Source organism: Rhopilema esculentum, chromosome 7, assembly GCF_057945365.1.
Source record: "Rhopilema esculentum isolate cy_ngs chromosome 7, ASM5794536v1, whole genome shotgun sequence".
NCBI lineage: Eukaryota > Metazoa > Cnidaria > Scyphozoa > Rhizostomeae > Rhizostomatidae > Rhopilema > Rhopilema esculentum.
In genome coordinates, this window is record NC_142821.1 from 3,917,141 (window position 1) to 3,933,283 (window position 16,143).

Genomic DNA, 16,143 nt, shown 5'->3' on the forward strand with positions numbered 1-16,143 from the left:
TTTCACTGGAAAACATATTTCTCATCAACCCAAAAAATAAATATATCTATAATTTAATACTACGCTCGACGAAATTTACTGAAATGAAAAGTTTAAGTGTACCTCCTAGGATTTCTGCGAGATGCCATTACCAATAAAAGCAAAAAAATAAAACTTTCATCCACTTTTAATTACTAAAGCAGCACGGGAAGAGACTGATAAGAAATTATGAGTAGAAAACACAAAGGCTTGTTTAAGCAGGAGTTATGAAAATGATGCTCAGCACACAAAAAAAGAATTTAAGATATAGAGGTGATTGTGTCTTGTTTAGCTCTCTCTAAAAATGCAGTTATAAAAAATAAGGTGACGGTCTTTAAGATTTGGTGAGCAAAAATAGGACTGAGATATTCACTAAAATACTACGGGTCACTGAAAAACAGAATAAGATTAAAATTTAAATAAAAAAAAAAGATCGATAGGGGATTGCAAACAGCTAGACAGAGAAGTGATCTTTTAAGTACAGGCCTATTTTAAAATGTTTTTATGCATAAACATTTTAAAAGTTGCCAAAACTAGAGAATTTACTTTATCAAAAATAGCTTTATCATCTTACAAAAACATAAAAAGGAATACAGGTAAATGTGACAAATAAGAGCGTTGAGACAAACTTTAGAAAAAATTATACTGAATTTTAATTCATTCATCCCCTAAGAAAGCAGTACCATGGCAAATATCAGATCCTTTATAACTTCTTTTGAACATTATAAAAACCGTTCGCAAAGCTGCCCATATACCCAGCCCATCCTTGTTGTTTCATAGGTAGCATTTTGGCACATTTCTGACCAGCTCGCAGGTTTTTACAAACACATTTTATATTGAATCGATATACAGTAAGTGTTCCGAATAGGAGTCGACGTGCATCGTAAGTCGTTTGGCTTTGGTAAAATCGATCTTTACCAACAGCTCTGTCTTTCAAACAAAAGTTGACTGCTTCATCGCCAGCATCATAAAATCCATCGTGCAAAGTGTTATGATCGCTGGAACCTGCGACAGAAAATGAAGAACGAAATGTGATCAAACAGCAAAAGTGGAATAGCCATGTAACTGTGGAATAACGCACAGGTGCATTATTTAAAGCCATGTACTCTATTGCGTACTAGGTTCGAAAAGTACTTGACAGAACACGAAATATTTCTATTGCTTGTTCAGCAAAGTGGATTGTGCTTGAAAGCAGTGCTGGAGTAATGCATTGCTAAATCTGCTTTTGGCATTCACATTTGATAACTGAACAGATTGTGAAGTGAAGAGAACAGAACAAGACCAAACCAGACAAGTGAAATGCTTGTGTTGGTGAACCTTCGCAACAATACCGAGAAGCACGGGCGATTTAGTCAAAATGTTTAAATCGTCATAAACTCTGAGAAAAAATAAAATAAAAAGAGCAGTTGAAAATAATTTTTTAGGAAATTGGAAAGCAAAAATTGAATTTTGAATAAATGCAGAGATTTGTAATCAAACTGTCATTTTTCGTCAACCGATGCTGTCGAAAAAGATCCTTTAGAACTTCAACTAGGCCTAATGAAGCAGCCTTTTTGGATTTCTTACCTTTGCTCCCAGGGTGATTCTTTCTGTATTCGCTGATACATTTCTCATCTTTCGGAGTTAATATTCTTGTTTTTGCAGGGTATATCCAATAAACTGGAAACACAACATCAATGGAGTCTGTGCGTGCAAATCGGTCTAGCTTTGAGCGAAGGGCATCTGTGAGCCCCGGCGTTGAGATCAGTCGCTGAATACCCCCGTGATCAGGAACCCCGATATGGCGCGAGGATCGATGACGAACAACCTCAGCGTTCGATTTCTCAATGAATTGTGACATTTCTAAGTCATGATACTTCGCTGCAAAAGAGATAAGCAATGTTTAAGATTACGGCCAGAAGCGGTTACAGGGGGTCAAGGGGGGCACAGTCCCAGGACCCACAATTTTGGTAGCCAGAAGGCGCCTCGCATCTAGGAAAAAGATAAAAGTGTATAGAATAAGGGCCCCGCTGATGTTTTCGGCCTCGGGCCCTACATTCCAGAAAAACACCACTGATTACAGCCAATTTTAAAGAAAATACTTCTGGTACGCTGCAAGCATCATTCTTAAATTTCGAATGTTTGATCAGAGAACTATGGCTGGATAAAATAAAGTTTCTCGAGCTTACCTTGAAATAAAACATATACAATACAATACATACTTGAATCGTAGATTGTTGTTCCAGGAAACTGTGTTTTCTTGTTCATCACGTGCAGTCGACTAAAACCCTTCTTATTGTAGCGAAGCATGCATGTATCTGCTCGACTTTGCTCATGTACATTTGTTCCCTTCACAAAATCAAACTCGCCACCTTCTCCTTCGTGGCCCATACAGTCAACAGACCAGTAAAGAAACAAATCGTTGCCAATGCCTTCCATGCTTATCGTTAGTGGTGAGGAATTTGCAGCTGCCGAAGTCTTGTAAGGCTTTTTGAGTTTAGGTTTACCCGACTTTCCGTCTAATACCATCAACTGAAAGAAAAACATTTCTTAGACTCACCTTACCTTAAGCAGAGCTTTGATACATAGAGGCATCAGTTTACTTGGTGACGTAACATAAAATAGTCCGAATTCACAAGGTTTTGAAAGGCTCTTAAAATTTACCAGTGAAATCAATTATTTTCGACGCTAAAGGTAATTGCTCTACAACAAAGAGCCCTTCTCTTAAAAAGAAATAGGTATTTCGATGCAAAATTCGATTTAAAAATGTGTTGAGGTGGTTTAAAAAAGCTGCTTTCTTAATAACTTCGTCACCATCAGAGTATAGATACATTCTCAAGACCTGAAATATCTGCCTATGTGTTCGCAATAAGAGGGATTGCTCAACCGATGGGAAATTAGATCAAGGCCAATACAGGAAAAAGTTAAACTCACGAGTGAATGGTAATAAACTGGGAATCCTTTTCCAACGTTGAATCTCGCCAAGAAATCGATGGTATCGTCTTCATTGAAAAACCCAGCAGCTGGAATCCTGAATAAAAGATTGATTCAGATAACCATTATGCATTAAATAGCATGAAATTTTTCATGAATACCATTTATACTGCTTTGGAGCGATGGTATTACCATGAACATCAAAATGCTTTACAGGCTATTACCATTAACTTGCTGCTTGCTGCTAATCTGCCGTACAACATAGTTGTTTATGGATGATTCACTCGAACGTAAAACGTTCCTGTCACAACGAAACTTTATTTTGAATCAGCAATTTCGCAAAGCTGTGAACTAGACGTAAAATAAATTCAGAAGAATGGTTAGCTATGCTGGTACTCACGAATACGATTCAGAATTTTCCACGCTGTAAGACCAGATTGATTTAAACGTTTCACCATCGAAAGCAGCAACTGTTGAGTTGAAAAATGCTGACACGATGTCAACAGTACCGTCTTTTGTCAGATCGATCAACATAGGCGGATTCATAACACCTTCAAAAAATGCAGAGCATAACTAGGCAACTGATTCGAATAGTTGATCATATCAAAAGATCTGCCTGATAGAATCAAGAAGATTGACAAAAATAGGTTTTAATCTATTTCCTGGAGTAAATAAACAAAATCAAAACTGATCTGTTGCTCGAAAACTTGCTGCTTCTTCAGCATTTAGAATACCTAAGTTGTATGGGTTGCTGCATGTTTAAAAAGGTTTGGAACAATATAGATGATAATTCTAATTATGACGATAATGTAGTTCGCAAAAAAATTGAGTACAAGAATGAAAATATAATAGTTTGATTGTTAAAAAATATAAATTTTCAACAATCAAACTATTATACTTTCACTCTGGTACTCAATTTATTTGCTAACTGTATTATCGTTATTTTTGGATGAAGTACCACACGCAACGTACATATTAGATTGGATAATTCTAGATATCTGTGTATGTGTTTAGCCTTCGATGGGAATTCGATATCATTTCTATTTTCTTTACCAAGCCACATCAGAAGATACATTCCTTGAGATAATATCGGGTTCCTTCTTGATGAGGCTAGTTTATATCAAATATTGGTATGTAGTCATACATATACAAAATGAATTCATTTCTAAACGTCATCAAAATGAAATATTGCAAACAGCAGGCAACTAACCTAATGAATTACCTGAAAGCATAGTCTATTCGAGAAAGGCTATGGCTGTTGGATGACGACATAGCTATAAAAATCTGGAACCAACCTTTTTGCTTGTCAGTGTAAATTGCCAAGGCGTTGTGTATTTTCCCATAATACAAATCAGTCAATTTTATAACATACAGACTTCCACCATGAGTCTCGCCACCGGTTCCGAAAATTACAATGTCTGTTCCATTTTTTAGAGTATAAATCAGAGGCGAAAAGTAGCTCTCCTTTTTATCTGGTGTTTCAACCCATCTTAGGATTCTTCCTGATCGCCCCGAAAATATCAAGATACGACCAATAAGCCTCGTTTCGCTGTACGCATCCCTGCAAAGGTAAACATACGGTAAGAACAGATCTTTTAAAAAGACTTGCAATGCAGTAAGACATGGCTGATGTGGCCTAAACAGACATTAAACGTACTTGTGTCAGACAAGCAACACACTTATCGATTCGATTTGAGAAATTCGCCTACCTTTTACAGGCAAGTGTGTCCTATTATAACTAACTGCTGGAAAAATATTATTCTAAATCCTTAAATCACACATGTGTCTGAAGAGGACTAAAATCTTTAAATTGACAGAATTTTCTACAGAAAGATTTAAAAAGATAAGAGATAGCCATAATGGTTTGACAAATGAATACACATGCGCAATTAAAGGATCACATTAGAAAGGAGGCATCTAAAATTCGTTTCCTAGCAATTTCTGTATGTTTAAACAGTATACATACGCCAGGGGGTCACCACCGTGAATTTGAAGCACATCAGCCACACCGTCATTATTGAGATCTTTAATGAACTGTGCCGTATATAGGTTCATGACGTCACTTCGTACATGCTGGTCCCAAAACGCCCAAAGCAACTTGCCATCTTTGCCACTAACAGCATCAAACATCCCACCCCTGCCACCAATAAGGCAATCGGGAACTCCATCCTCATTTATATCCCCATTGCAATTAACAGCGTATAACTCATGACCAGAGTAGTGCCTCCATAACTCATGACCAGTGACTCCGTCAAGCGCTAAAGCACCTCCAAAGCATGGATAGGTTCTATTGAAATAAAGGTCGCACACTTCACGTTTTACATGGTACCCATCCACACCAGTACCAAACGCAATAATTGGATCATTGATCCCATCCGAATTCACGTCGATGAATCTGACCGCTGTTTCAGTTTGAAGCTTTTCAAATGTTTTATGCCAAACTTTAGTGATTTCAAAATCATCGCAAGGGGCAACAGTCTCTTTTAGAGTCGTGTTTTCGAATTCATTGTATTTAATATAGCGATGATGGTGTTCACCTTTTTCTTTTCCTGTGTAGATAGCTTGAAGAACGAAGATAGTCAATCCTAGTACACCACAGACAAACAAAACAATCCATACAGTTAGGAGAACGCATGAGCGAGTTGAACAGCACTTCCGGGGTTTTATTTGCTTCACATGAGTCTCTTCAGCGTCTAAGTCATCTTCAACATGTGGCAACTTTCTGTAGCCTTGAATACCGTTTTTGGGTTTCATATTAATGCTATTATCCCCTTGGTCAAATGTGTTTGTATTATTACAGGAACTATACTTAAACACTGGCGCTTGGTAAAAGCGTCTCAACGAGGCATCAAGCTGATCTTGCATATTTCATAAACCAGGTCATTTGAAAGCATTTTTCTGTTCACGTTTTTATCTAGCGTAATGAAGAAAAATTGCATTAGTTGTGAATAGTTTATACACAATATGGGGTCCTAATTACAGGTGACGTGGCAGTAACAAGAGAAGAAGTTAGGGAAACCGAAAGAAACGATCTGGAGGCTAAAGGGGAGAAGGACAAAGATAACTGGTACAACTTAAGGAGAAAAAATAAAGGGACATATTTGGTTGGCCAAAAGTACGAAAAAGTACCCAAATAGAAAAACTTTCAAAAAAAAAAATTAAAAAGATACTAAAAAGTAGGAAATTTTGAAAACAATAATGAGAAAAAAATATGCAGCTTGTGACACAAAGAGCACATTATATTTATAGCTTCATATCATTTCAGACTTAGTATATTATTTTCATTTATCTTTTTCAAACAATAAAATCCATCCCTGGGTTTGAAAATAAATTAGAACATTTGAACCTGACATACTTTAAGCATGGTAAAATAAAGAACTAAAATAGCATAACTAAAACCCTTCGATTTTCCAATATTTTCAAGTGATTTTCAACACAAAAGTTGGCAAAGGAAAAGTGGCAGGAAACGGTACTAAAACATGATAGAAATGTAAGAGCAACAGCTCATTTGCCTCAGCAAGGCTTGCTCTTGCCAAAGGTGGACTTGTTTTGGACAACAGAGCTCATTCCACTGAAAATTGGGATGCAAAAAGGGAGGAAATCAAGGGATTTTAGTTAGACTATCTTAGTTCTTTATTTTATCTTGCTTCAAGTGAATTCTTCTTTTAAAGACTGAACAAAGTATTTCATTCTGGGAACATGTTTGTAGGAAAGGATGAGCATAGTAAACATTTTTGTGACATTTGCAAAATAGTGAAAATGTTATAAGTAACTGTGGAGCAAACACATGCACAGAAAACATGAATGTTCCAATTTTAACTTGAAAATTCCTAAAAAACCCAACAAAAGGCTAGTACTAAAAATCATTGTCCCCCCCCCCCCATCCCCATCAGGGACAGACACTTGGTCAAAGACTGGGGGCAAGCTAATTGTCTTAATAAGATGACATCACATTCCCCATTGTTTTAGAACAAAAGACATTTGTCCTCCAAAGTATTTGGGGGTGACCACCTCCTTGTCCCCAGGTTTCCACCACTGCCCCCCATTTTTAAAGAATATTATGAAATGTATTTCCAATATTTTGCGACAATTTGTCAAAAATCAGTCCTTATTGCAAAATAATTGGGATGATTAATAGTTTTATCAAGGTTAACAAGTTTTTAAAATGTTAAAAATATGTCCTGTTTATAACAAGCAGGATTTATTTTAATTTAAAACACCTTTAGTTAATTTAATGTAACAATTAATGTAACAATGGTAGCATAGATTAGCACAGTTTGTTCAATCCAAAACAAAACCATCAAATTATCAAAAGGTAAGGAATCAAGCTCAGAAACATGATATGTAGCATAATTCAACATTAATATCTGTCTCTATGGTGTTTTCATAAATGTAAAATTACAGGTTTAGCAGAATTAGCATAAACAGTAAAATTTGAAGCCCTATTTCCAGTACTGAAAAACAATCCAACTAAACCCTGGTTGCATTTACACTTCACAAGCCATAGGAACAGTTGTTGGAATATAGTTTGGTATAAATGTGCAATCATTAATTTAAAAAAAGGAATAATTCAGAATTTCCATGCATGTTCTACAAAAACTAACCTCTAACCGATTATTCTTTGCATAGCTTTTCATTTGGAAAAATTTTCCTGGGATTGTCTATCTGGTATTATTTATCTAAAGGTGTGTACATTGAGTACAAACATTTTTGGGGTTACAAACTTGCATAAAGTGACAACTAAATCTGCAAAAGTGGGGCTATGGGTCAGTGTTAGCATTCATCTTGTGAACTAGGCTAAAGCCGGCAGCCAAATCAAAATTGTCATTAAAATTTTTGAGGAAACTAAAGCATATGATGGTGACATGGAAGTCTGTGATACGGGTGACTTTGATATGCTAATAGATAGAATTGCTGCCTTTGAAAAGGGGTGCAAATTTCAGAAGAAAACATTTTAATGTCATTGAAAGGGTAACTACCACTGGTCCCAAAAATAGTAGCTGTAACAGGGGCTGGGTTTTCATGTCTGGAGGGACATCCTTTACCTCTGAGTTTTTACTTATCTTGAAGACAACCCCTCTATGGGGACTTTCAGAAATATTTTGATCAGTAAAATATAAAAAGTTTGTATGAAGTCCACTGCAAGAACAAAATAAGTTTAAAATATAGTCCATGAAAAATCTCAGACCTTGAAAGGGTCTTAGGAGATAGAATGGCTCAACAATGACCAGCTAAGTTGACTAAGGTAGACAAAAAGGGTTTAAAACTAGGGTTCGATGACAAATATTAACATTAGGTCTATATGAATAACTATCTGATGGGATAATTGGATAGATAAGATGATATGAACAGCAAAATTATAAAAAGTCTAGGAAAAACCTTCACGTAATGCAGAAATGATGTCCAAAATACCATGAAAAGATATCAAAGATAGCAAGCAAATTGTTTTTGGCTTCTTGCTTATAAGGGAAAATAAACACCATAACAACTTCATATGGGCTTTATATGGTTAGAAATTGTTTAGTTTGTAATAACTGTCATGAAAAATTACAGGTATGCAGTATTATTATTACCTTCTATTTGACATGAAAAAATATGTACCAGTTAATTCAATGTACCTGTAAGTAACTTCAAGATTTCATGTAGAAAAAAGATTATTCTTTAACGCGGCCAGCTAAAGTTGCGGCGTGTTTTCATTGTAGTTGCGCTTTGGAATGCCTATTGACTGTGCTCTCAATCCACAAGGACAAAGTAATGCCTAGGCCAACTGAATCGACTGACGTTTGACTTACAGTTGAGCGAGTCAGACTGTAAGTGAGCAATTTTAAATGAAGAAAGTCGGAACGGGGTACGACTTTTAACGAAAAAGGTCGTTTACTTACCACAAATAATTCATTTCTACCTTTACAAGGAAGTGCCTACTAAAGGAATCGTTGCAACCCTTTTGTTGTTGTCACTTGTAGCATAGAATTTGTGACGTCAAAGAGTCAGAAACAACAGAGTGAATTAATTTGGCAGTCCTTCTGCCTGAATTGCCTTTACCTATTGAAAACGTTCTATTTATTTGCCTTTTGAACTGCCGGCATTGGGCTTTAGTTGGAAATGTGGTATTAACTTCTTATCACCACTGTAAAACAATTTCAGTATTTGGAAAACTACCCGCTTTACACAAGGGGCGAAGTTGAGAATCGAATTCGATACCCTGATTGCAGACTGAGAATATTGCTTAGCGGGTGGAGATTTACTTGTGATGCCAAGGTGGTGAAAAAACTGAAAAGATTTTAAAGTTTGATATAATTCCGGAAATTTATAACTAAAAATGACTGAAGAAACAACAAACTCAATGAAGATTCAACTGCAATATTTCAATTTAAACAACTACCTAAAACGATCACATATGGCTAGAAGATATTTTATCTTTCTGTTATCTGATAACAGAAAGATAACATATCATCGTAATACTTTCTTTATTTCATCATACCACAAATTTTAACATATCGTTAAAATCATACTAACAAATAACAAGATGCATAGAAAAGATCGGCCGAACCTGGCTGCATTTTGTAAACGAATTCCAGGTCCTTTAACTCACGGATTTCCACATTCAAATCTGACTCAGTGTAATTCTGTGCGTTTATTAAAAAATCTATAACCCAGGGTATTTAACCAGCCTACATCTGAACAAGCATTGGAAAATGGATTCGAATGTTTTTCGTTGCACTTGATTAAACAAACGGAGGTGTACGGTGGGTGACACGTGAGATTTAAAGGAAAACAATGCATGAACAGAACGGCGAAATTTTTTTAAAAAATGATAGTTATTTCTTATCCCTATCGACTTTCGTAACTAGAGTCTAGTAACCCAGCTAGCTTACGATCCCGGGCAAGCGGTGGTGAGATTTTATGCCCCCTACCCGGCTCAATGTTGATATCTCTGCTACTATAATACATATACTTTTGATGAGGGGAGGGGAGGGGGAGTTTAGTGGTTTAGAGGTTGAGCTTTACATGCTACCGGATACTTGTTAAGAGTTTGTCTCAACAGTTCTTTCCAAGATTGTAGGTTTATATGTTCGATAAAACAATGTTACTTCCTGAAATTTCGCTAAATTTGAGAATCAATCTGAATACCATGTCATATTGTTCTTTATTGATAGTTATATTGTAAAATCTCATTTTAAACTACAATAAAGGAAAGAAATAGGTTTTCAATACCGGTGCTACAAAAATCAGTAAAGAAATATGCTGAGATAAAAGGGGACGCATTCTTCTTATAACAGCGGCAGGAAGAAAAATAACTAAGGCACGTTGCAATCATAGATTCAATATAACTTCAATTTCAGGGATCTCTTATCATGATCAACCCTAAATACAATAATTCTAAAAATGATACCAATGGACCTAAGTGCTTCTAATAAGCTATCAAGTCAGGTCACCGTGTGTCGCCAAAATACTCTTATATTTTGTCAAAATGTCTCTAAAATCATTTTTTAAAAACTCAAGTTCCATTTCTCTTTCATTTGAAAGCGAAAATTCGTCAGGTCCCATTCCACATCCACCAGAATCTGAAACACTAGAAAAGCCAGGATGCACCATAAACTCGATTGTTAGCAGCTCTTTTCTTTGATCATTAGGCAGAGAACGGTCTATTATGCAATCGAATGCTCTGTAAATATTCGATTTTGTCATGTTCCTCCCCATTGTGCTTAAGCCAATGAAAAAGTCGGAATAGCTTTGAAACAAGTAGGAGTATAAGCAATATCATTCCGATGAAAACAGTAAAAAGTCAATTATTCATGAAAGAAATAATCCCTAAAAATACATTCTAAATTAGCAAAAATTCTTTTATACCACAATTTATTATAGAGAAACAGTAGAAAAAGTATTCAGAAGAAGCTCAAATTGAATATATTCTAGTATCTGATCAGAACAGGAGATCGTATAGACTCTAACGTAGCGGAGGGCTTCGAATCTCGATGATCAAATAACGGGGTCTGAGAAATGCGCAAATCTGCAGTCAGTTTTTGCAAAACCTCTGACATGGCTAATTTCAAGCTGGTTTTCAAAAGGGGAAGTTTTGCAGCATCCCACAAGGGCGTTCCTAGGAAAAGCTCCGAAACATCGTTCAGCTATTGCCCCCCCCCCCCCAATCTTGTCACTCTGGGTAGACTACGCCACCGTCAATAAACAAACTTTCAATTGAAACTGAAAAGATAAAACAATCCAACATTTTTGCAAAAAGCATCAAAAAGTAGATAATTTGGATGGTATATGCAGTCGTACCTGATTCCTCTTGCTTTGAATATTTTTGCAGCAGAAACTGAATTTTTACAAACTTCCTCATAAAAATTCTTTTGAGGATGAGCAATCCAGTTACAATGATGTATGAATAGTTCATTCGGAATTCTTGTCTCAACTATATCATACGACGTCAGGACTTCTGCAAAGATTTCAGACACTGTTGGAAGGATGTGAACATGCTGATGCCCATCTACATAGGACGGTAATCTTCCAGTTAAGTTTTTAAATCTATCAACTTGTGCCCGCATTTCCACTTCAATCTAAGGTAGAAAATTTCTCTGTATAAGTGATTGAAATTACGTATGGTTGTCTAAGGAGGCAATATTTAGGAGGTTTAAAAAAAATCAGATAGGAAGTCTTGTGAAGTTGAAAAGGAAGAAAATTTAACCTGTTGTTACTGGAGCCAAAGAAAATTATTCGTTGAATAACAATTCCATTCACAGTATTATTTTCATGTTGATTTTCAAGGCACTCCTGCTATAATAAAAAGTCTGTTCTATGCAGCAATTGTGTTAAAATTTTTTAAAACTGGAGCCTTCATTAAAAAATACTCAACCCAAGGAACACTGATTTTCTGAGAACAAAATGTAATTAAATGTGCAAACAACGTGCATGAATTTCATAAGCTGATCATGGGAGTGACAGATGCAGCATGTTTGAGGCAGCTTAGTATGGATGTTGCCCATATTGCAAAAGAACAGCCCCAATGGAGCCTGAAATTGGATAAATGTTGCCTGATAAGGAGGCTGCAGCCCTCCCAGCCCCTATGACTCCCATGCCTATGAAGCTGATGACCAAAGTTCTTAGTTATTACTGCAAGTTAAAAATTGCAAAATATTGTGATTTTCTTTTGTAACGAGGAAGAAAAACAAAAATATCCCAAAAGCAAGAAACAGCTTTTGTATACCTGTCTTGTAGAATTGGCAAACAGGTGAATGTATTGAAGGGCAGGGTGGGGGAAAACACGGAATAGTTTGAGGGCCATGGATTGCTAGCAGGAGAAGAGTGACCTTTTCTAGTTTTATCAGCAAAATCATGTGTTCCTTGCTATTTCCTCTCTCATTCAATCGCTTTATCGGATTTTTCAAAGAAACTGTGAAAGAAGCATTAGTTTTAATTTGAATTTGCTTGGTCATTGAAGTATTTTCTTAAATATTCTGAGTATGGCATTTTGCAAATTCTTGAAAAGTTAGCAGAAAATCACTCATAATCCCCCTTGCTTTTGGTTTTTGATTTTACATAGTTGCTAGTAGTTGCTAGTTACATATTTGCTAGAGCCCTTCAATCATTTAATTTGGTTTTAAGCTTATTCTAGTAATTCATTGAAATTTTGTACTGCAGGAAACCAATTTCAAATTATTTTTGTGGTCTATTTCCAGAGCTGGTTTCAGGTTCACAACCAATTATGTTGTGGTCTGGGGGCTATAGGGACCAGGATATCAATTGGTAGTACTAATACTAATAATGGCATGGAAAATAGGCCACTGGCCTGTGCGAAGGTCTCTTGATTAGGTTCAGGCTCTTGTTTGCTTATCTCAAAGACAGTTTTGAATAAAGTAGGAAGACATGTAAGAAGTAAAGACAATTAAAGTTTGCTTCCTCTCATCATAATTTCCCCAGGGCTGATTTTTCTTAAAAAACAAATCAGTTAGAATTTTGAAAATGGAGAACTGAGATAAACCTGAACACCAGGGTGGAATCCATGTAAAGCTTGCGCCAGACATACGCCAATAAACAATAGAAAGACATGGGAAATCGTTAGTCTATGCTGGATATCTCTGGCATAAGCTACATGGATTCCACACTGGCCTGAACATAGTCTACATATCAAATTCAAATTGAGAATACAACTTCAGGGAGCTTCCACAAGTGTCACAGGCATGTGAACTTGCCCGCGCAAAAAAAAATAGTTTCAGTCTTGGTCACAGGTTGATGGTTTCAAAGGACTAACTGGGAAAAGATAAGATAAGATACTGTTATGCCAAAGTATCTAATCCCACTACAGCAAAAAATACATTTTCAATAGCTCAAAAGAGAGATAACAATGTGATTAAGTAAGATTTTAATCAAATAAAAGTATTTACGGCAGTGGCGTACCCAGGGCTGTAGAAGTGGGGGGGGTCTGGGGCATAGCCCCTAGAATTCTTTTGGACCACGCCCTTCAAACACTCGCAAATACGGGGAAACGCCCTTTTTGCAAAATTTCCCCCCATTATTTGATTCATGTTAGCTATGGCAAATAGCAAAGCCTTTTACAATTGCTATTGACACAAGCACACAGTATACTACCCCCCCCCCCCCAATGAGTTTTACATCGTTTTTGGACAAATCTCGAGGACCATATTTTAGAAAAGTGGAGGGGTCCGGACCCCCCAATTCCCCCCCTTGGGTACGCCACTGATTTACCGGACCAAGCATTCATTAGAGATATTGAAAGTATTGACCAATTTTACATAAAAATCTTAAGCATACATGCCTCCGATTTCTTTATAGATCCGTCCTTCAATTTGTCTGCAATTTCATGCTTTGTTTGGAAAAAGCCTTGTTTGTTGAGCAGAGAAGGCACAACTGCTTCATCTGAGATGGGTTTCCCTTCAGTGAGATTTAAGTGAAGACCAATGACTGGCATCGATTTGCAACAGCTACGGTCGAGACCCACATCTCTCTGCTTATCGAGCAATGATTTCAAACCGTCCACTGCATCGTGCACGTCGACAGCATTCACGAGAAGAGATAATTTGTCAACTAGTCCTTCACTGCACAACTCCAAAATCCCAGCATTTCTTCTTTTACAATATCCAAAGTCGTCTGCAGTAATTTTCACCTGCAACATTTCAAAAATTCAAACAATAACCAGTAGGAAAAATTCAAGAAACACATTCTACCACACTTATGGTGTGGTGTAAATAAAAAGTAACATTATTTACACATTTTCCCGGTGTCCATTTTGAATTTTGTTAACAAAACGAGATAGAGACTGTTGGTCATCGACAAAACGAGGCTATTACAATTTATTTTCGGGAAAAAGTTACAGTTGGCCAAACCAGTGGCGGGAATTGCAGGGGTGTGGGAAGGTTTTGCTTATTTGTCGGCAAAATTATGTCATTTGTCGGCAAATTTGCTTGCTTTATTAGGCATTACCCCCCCCCCCCCCCACTTGAAAAATGAACTTCCGCCACTGGGCCAAACAATCAAACGTCCATAAAACATTACCCAAAAACTGTTTTAGTATAATCAATTATTGACGATGTCTTATTGACCTAGCAAAACAAAACAAGAAAATGTCAAAACATCTGACGTGGTCAAGCGCTGCCGCACAGTTTCCTACAGTTACTGCGATCTATTCAGCGTATATGCACTTGCTTAATGGGGAAGTTAAAGGAACTCAGCACTTCTTATCAAACATAAAAGCAAAAATATGTTTTTGGAAATGTTTTATGGGAATCAAATTTCCTTGGACATCGTCAAACATCGTAAGATATGGTTGCTGAACGAATAAAACGTGTTTTATTCAACATTCTTGGATTATTCTTTATGTCGCTATTTGATTCGTAGCCAGTGCTTAAAACATGTAAAATTGAGGCTTGTGTTGTGTCCGCGAAAAAAGAGTGGTTAATCATCTACATTTCGTTACCAGTAGCATATTTCGTTAGAGGGCAAATATGACTTTTCAGTTAAGATCACACGTGATTCTTTCCCGAACGAGGATCAGCATAGGCACAGTTTTTCTTAGGCATACCCTGCCCAACTCTGCGTACCAGAGCCCCCAATTTAAAAAAAAATGAAAATTATGTCCCTTCCCTCTTTTTGTGGTCTCTCTCTCTTGTATATTGCACTAGGTTCTTGTCAGAGGGTAATTGGCAATAGGTTTTAAACAAGCAAAAATTGGTAACCGTCAGGAACGTAAATTCCGGGGAGGGGGGTGTGGGGGTGTCACTTTGAATAAGTCTGAATTTTAGAGTTATTGGATAATTGAAGTCATAAATCCAATGCTGTCAATTCAGAAAGAAACGACCAAGCCATGAAATGTTAAGGTTTTTTAATCAAATGTTTATCAAATTTTTAGTTCAAAATTAATATTGATTTATTGGAAGTCGGAAATTTTATACCCTTCACACCCACAAATATATCCTTCAATTTGCATCCTTGGCAACCAAGCCATTGTCATGTCAATCCGATTTTGAAGAGCATTGTTTGCTACAAAGCTACAACTACCATTCTATTTGTCTAGTCTTCATTCTGTTATTTTGTTGTACAAATATGGATAGTTCACCAGCTTATATGGTTAAAAAAACAAATATTGATACATTGTTGAGTTTATGCATAAAACTGATCCGAAATTAATGTTGTTTTTGGCTTCTGTAGATATTTGGACCGACCTTTTTTCTCGCTAAATGAAACTTTTGATGGCTCATTATCAGATGCGGTTTAAAGGGGGTCCAGGGGGGCCATAGCCTCAGTCCCCGCGCTTATGATAGCCAAAAGGGGCCCCACAACAAAGAAAAAAGATAGAAATTGTAAAGAACAAGGGCCCCGCAGATGTTTTTAGCCGGGGGCCCTGCAGTCCCTAAAACTGCTGCTGCTCATTCTTTACAGGACCTGCCTTGTGGTGAAATTACCAAAAGAGCAATGCATTAGTCATAGTCAGAGAAAGCATTTATCAATGCGAAGTTTCTAAAAATAGCTTATGACTCATAATTTGCAAGTATTCCTTATTTTGTATAGTCTCTAAAATGTCGTTCGTATAAAGTTTGGGACACTTATAAGGTAGACAATAAATACTATTTTTTTATGAGAGTTGTTTTCTTCTAAGAGCTTTAAAAGCTTCTCGTTACCAAAAGAGAATTACTTTGATGGGCTTCTATTTTGGTGTTTCTTATTCCACTATTTCTCATTACCCAAAGCCTTGTT

At 36.6% G+C, this 16,143-nt stretch overlaps 2 protein-coding genes across 4 annotated transcripts; both read right to left on the bottom strand.

Moving 5' to 3' along the window:
- LOC135683029 (uncharacterized) lies at nt 1-9,613 on the bottom strand. 2 transcript variants are annotated; one of them, XM_089109254.1, is made up of 8 exons: nt 9,482-9,613; nt 4,898-5,845; nt 4,227-4,492; nt 3,332-3,482; nt 2,932-3,028; nt 2,220-2,529; nt 1,585-1,878; nt 1-1,023 (listed from the first exon to the last, which is right to left on the bottom strand). In XM_089109254.1, exons 2-8 carry the CDS (start codon nt 5,794-5,796, stop codon nt 722-724), a joined length of 2,319 nt encoding a protein of 772 aa, XP_088965380.1. In that variant the 5' UTR covers nt 5,797-5,845; nt 9,482-9,613; the 3' UTR covers nt 1-721. The 2 variants fall into 2 exon arrangements, with proteins under 2 accessions (XP_088965380.1, XP_065054227.2); XM_065198155.2 differs by lacking the exon at nt 9,482-9,613 and adding an exon at nt 8,814-9,121.
- Nucleotides 9,276-14,193, bottom strand: LOC135683031 (carbohydrate deacetylase). Of its 2 annotated transcripts, none has more exons than XM_065198159.2 (3): nt 13,709-14,193; nt 11,215-11,492; nt 9,276-10,597 (listed from the first exon to the last, which is right to left on the bottom strand). In XM_065198159.2, the coding sequence occupies exons 1-3, from the start codon at nt 14,063-14,065 to the stop codon at nt 10,354-10,356; spliced, it is 879 nt and encodes a 292-aa protein (XP_065054231.2). In that variant the 5' UTR covers nt 14,066-14,193; the 3' UTR covers nt 9,276-10,353. The 2 variants fall into 2 exon arrangements, with proteins under 2 accessions (XP_065054231.2, XP_065054230.2); XM_065198158.2 differs by having other exon boundaries at nt 9,276-10,663.
- Between the last annotated feature and the right edge of the window lie 1,950 nt (nt 14,194-16,143).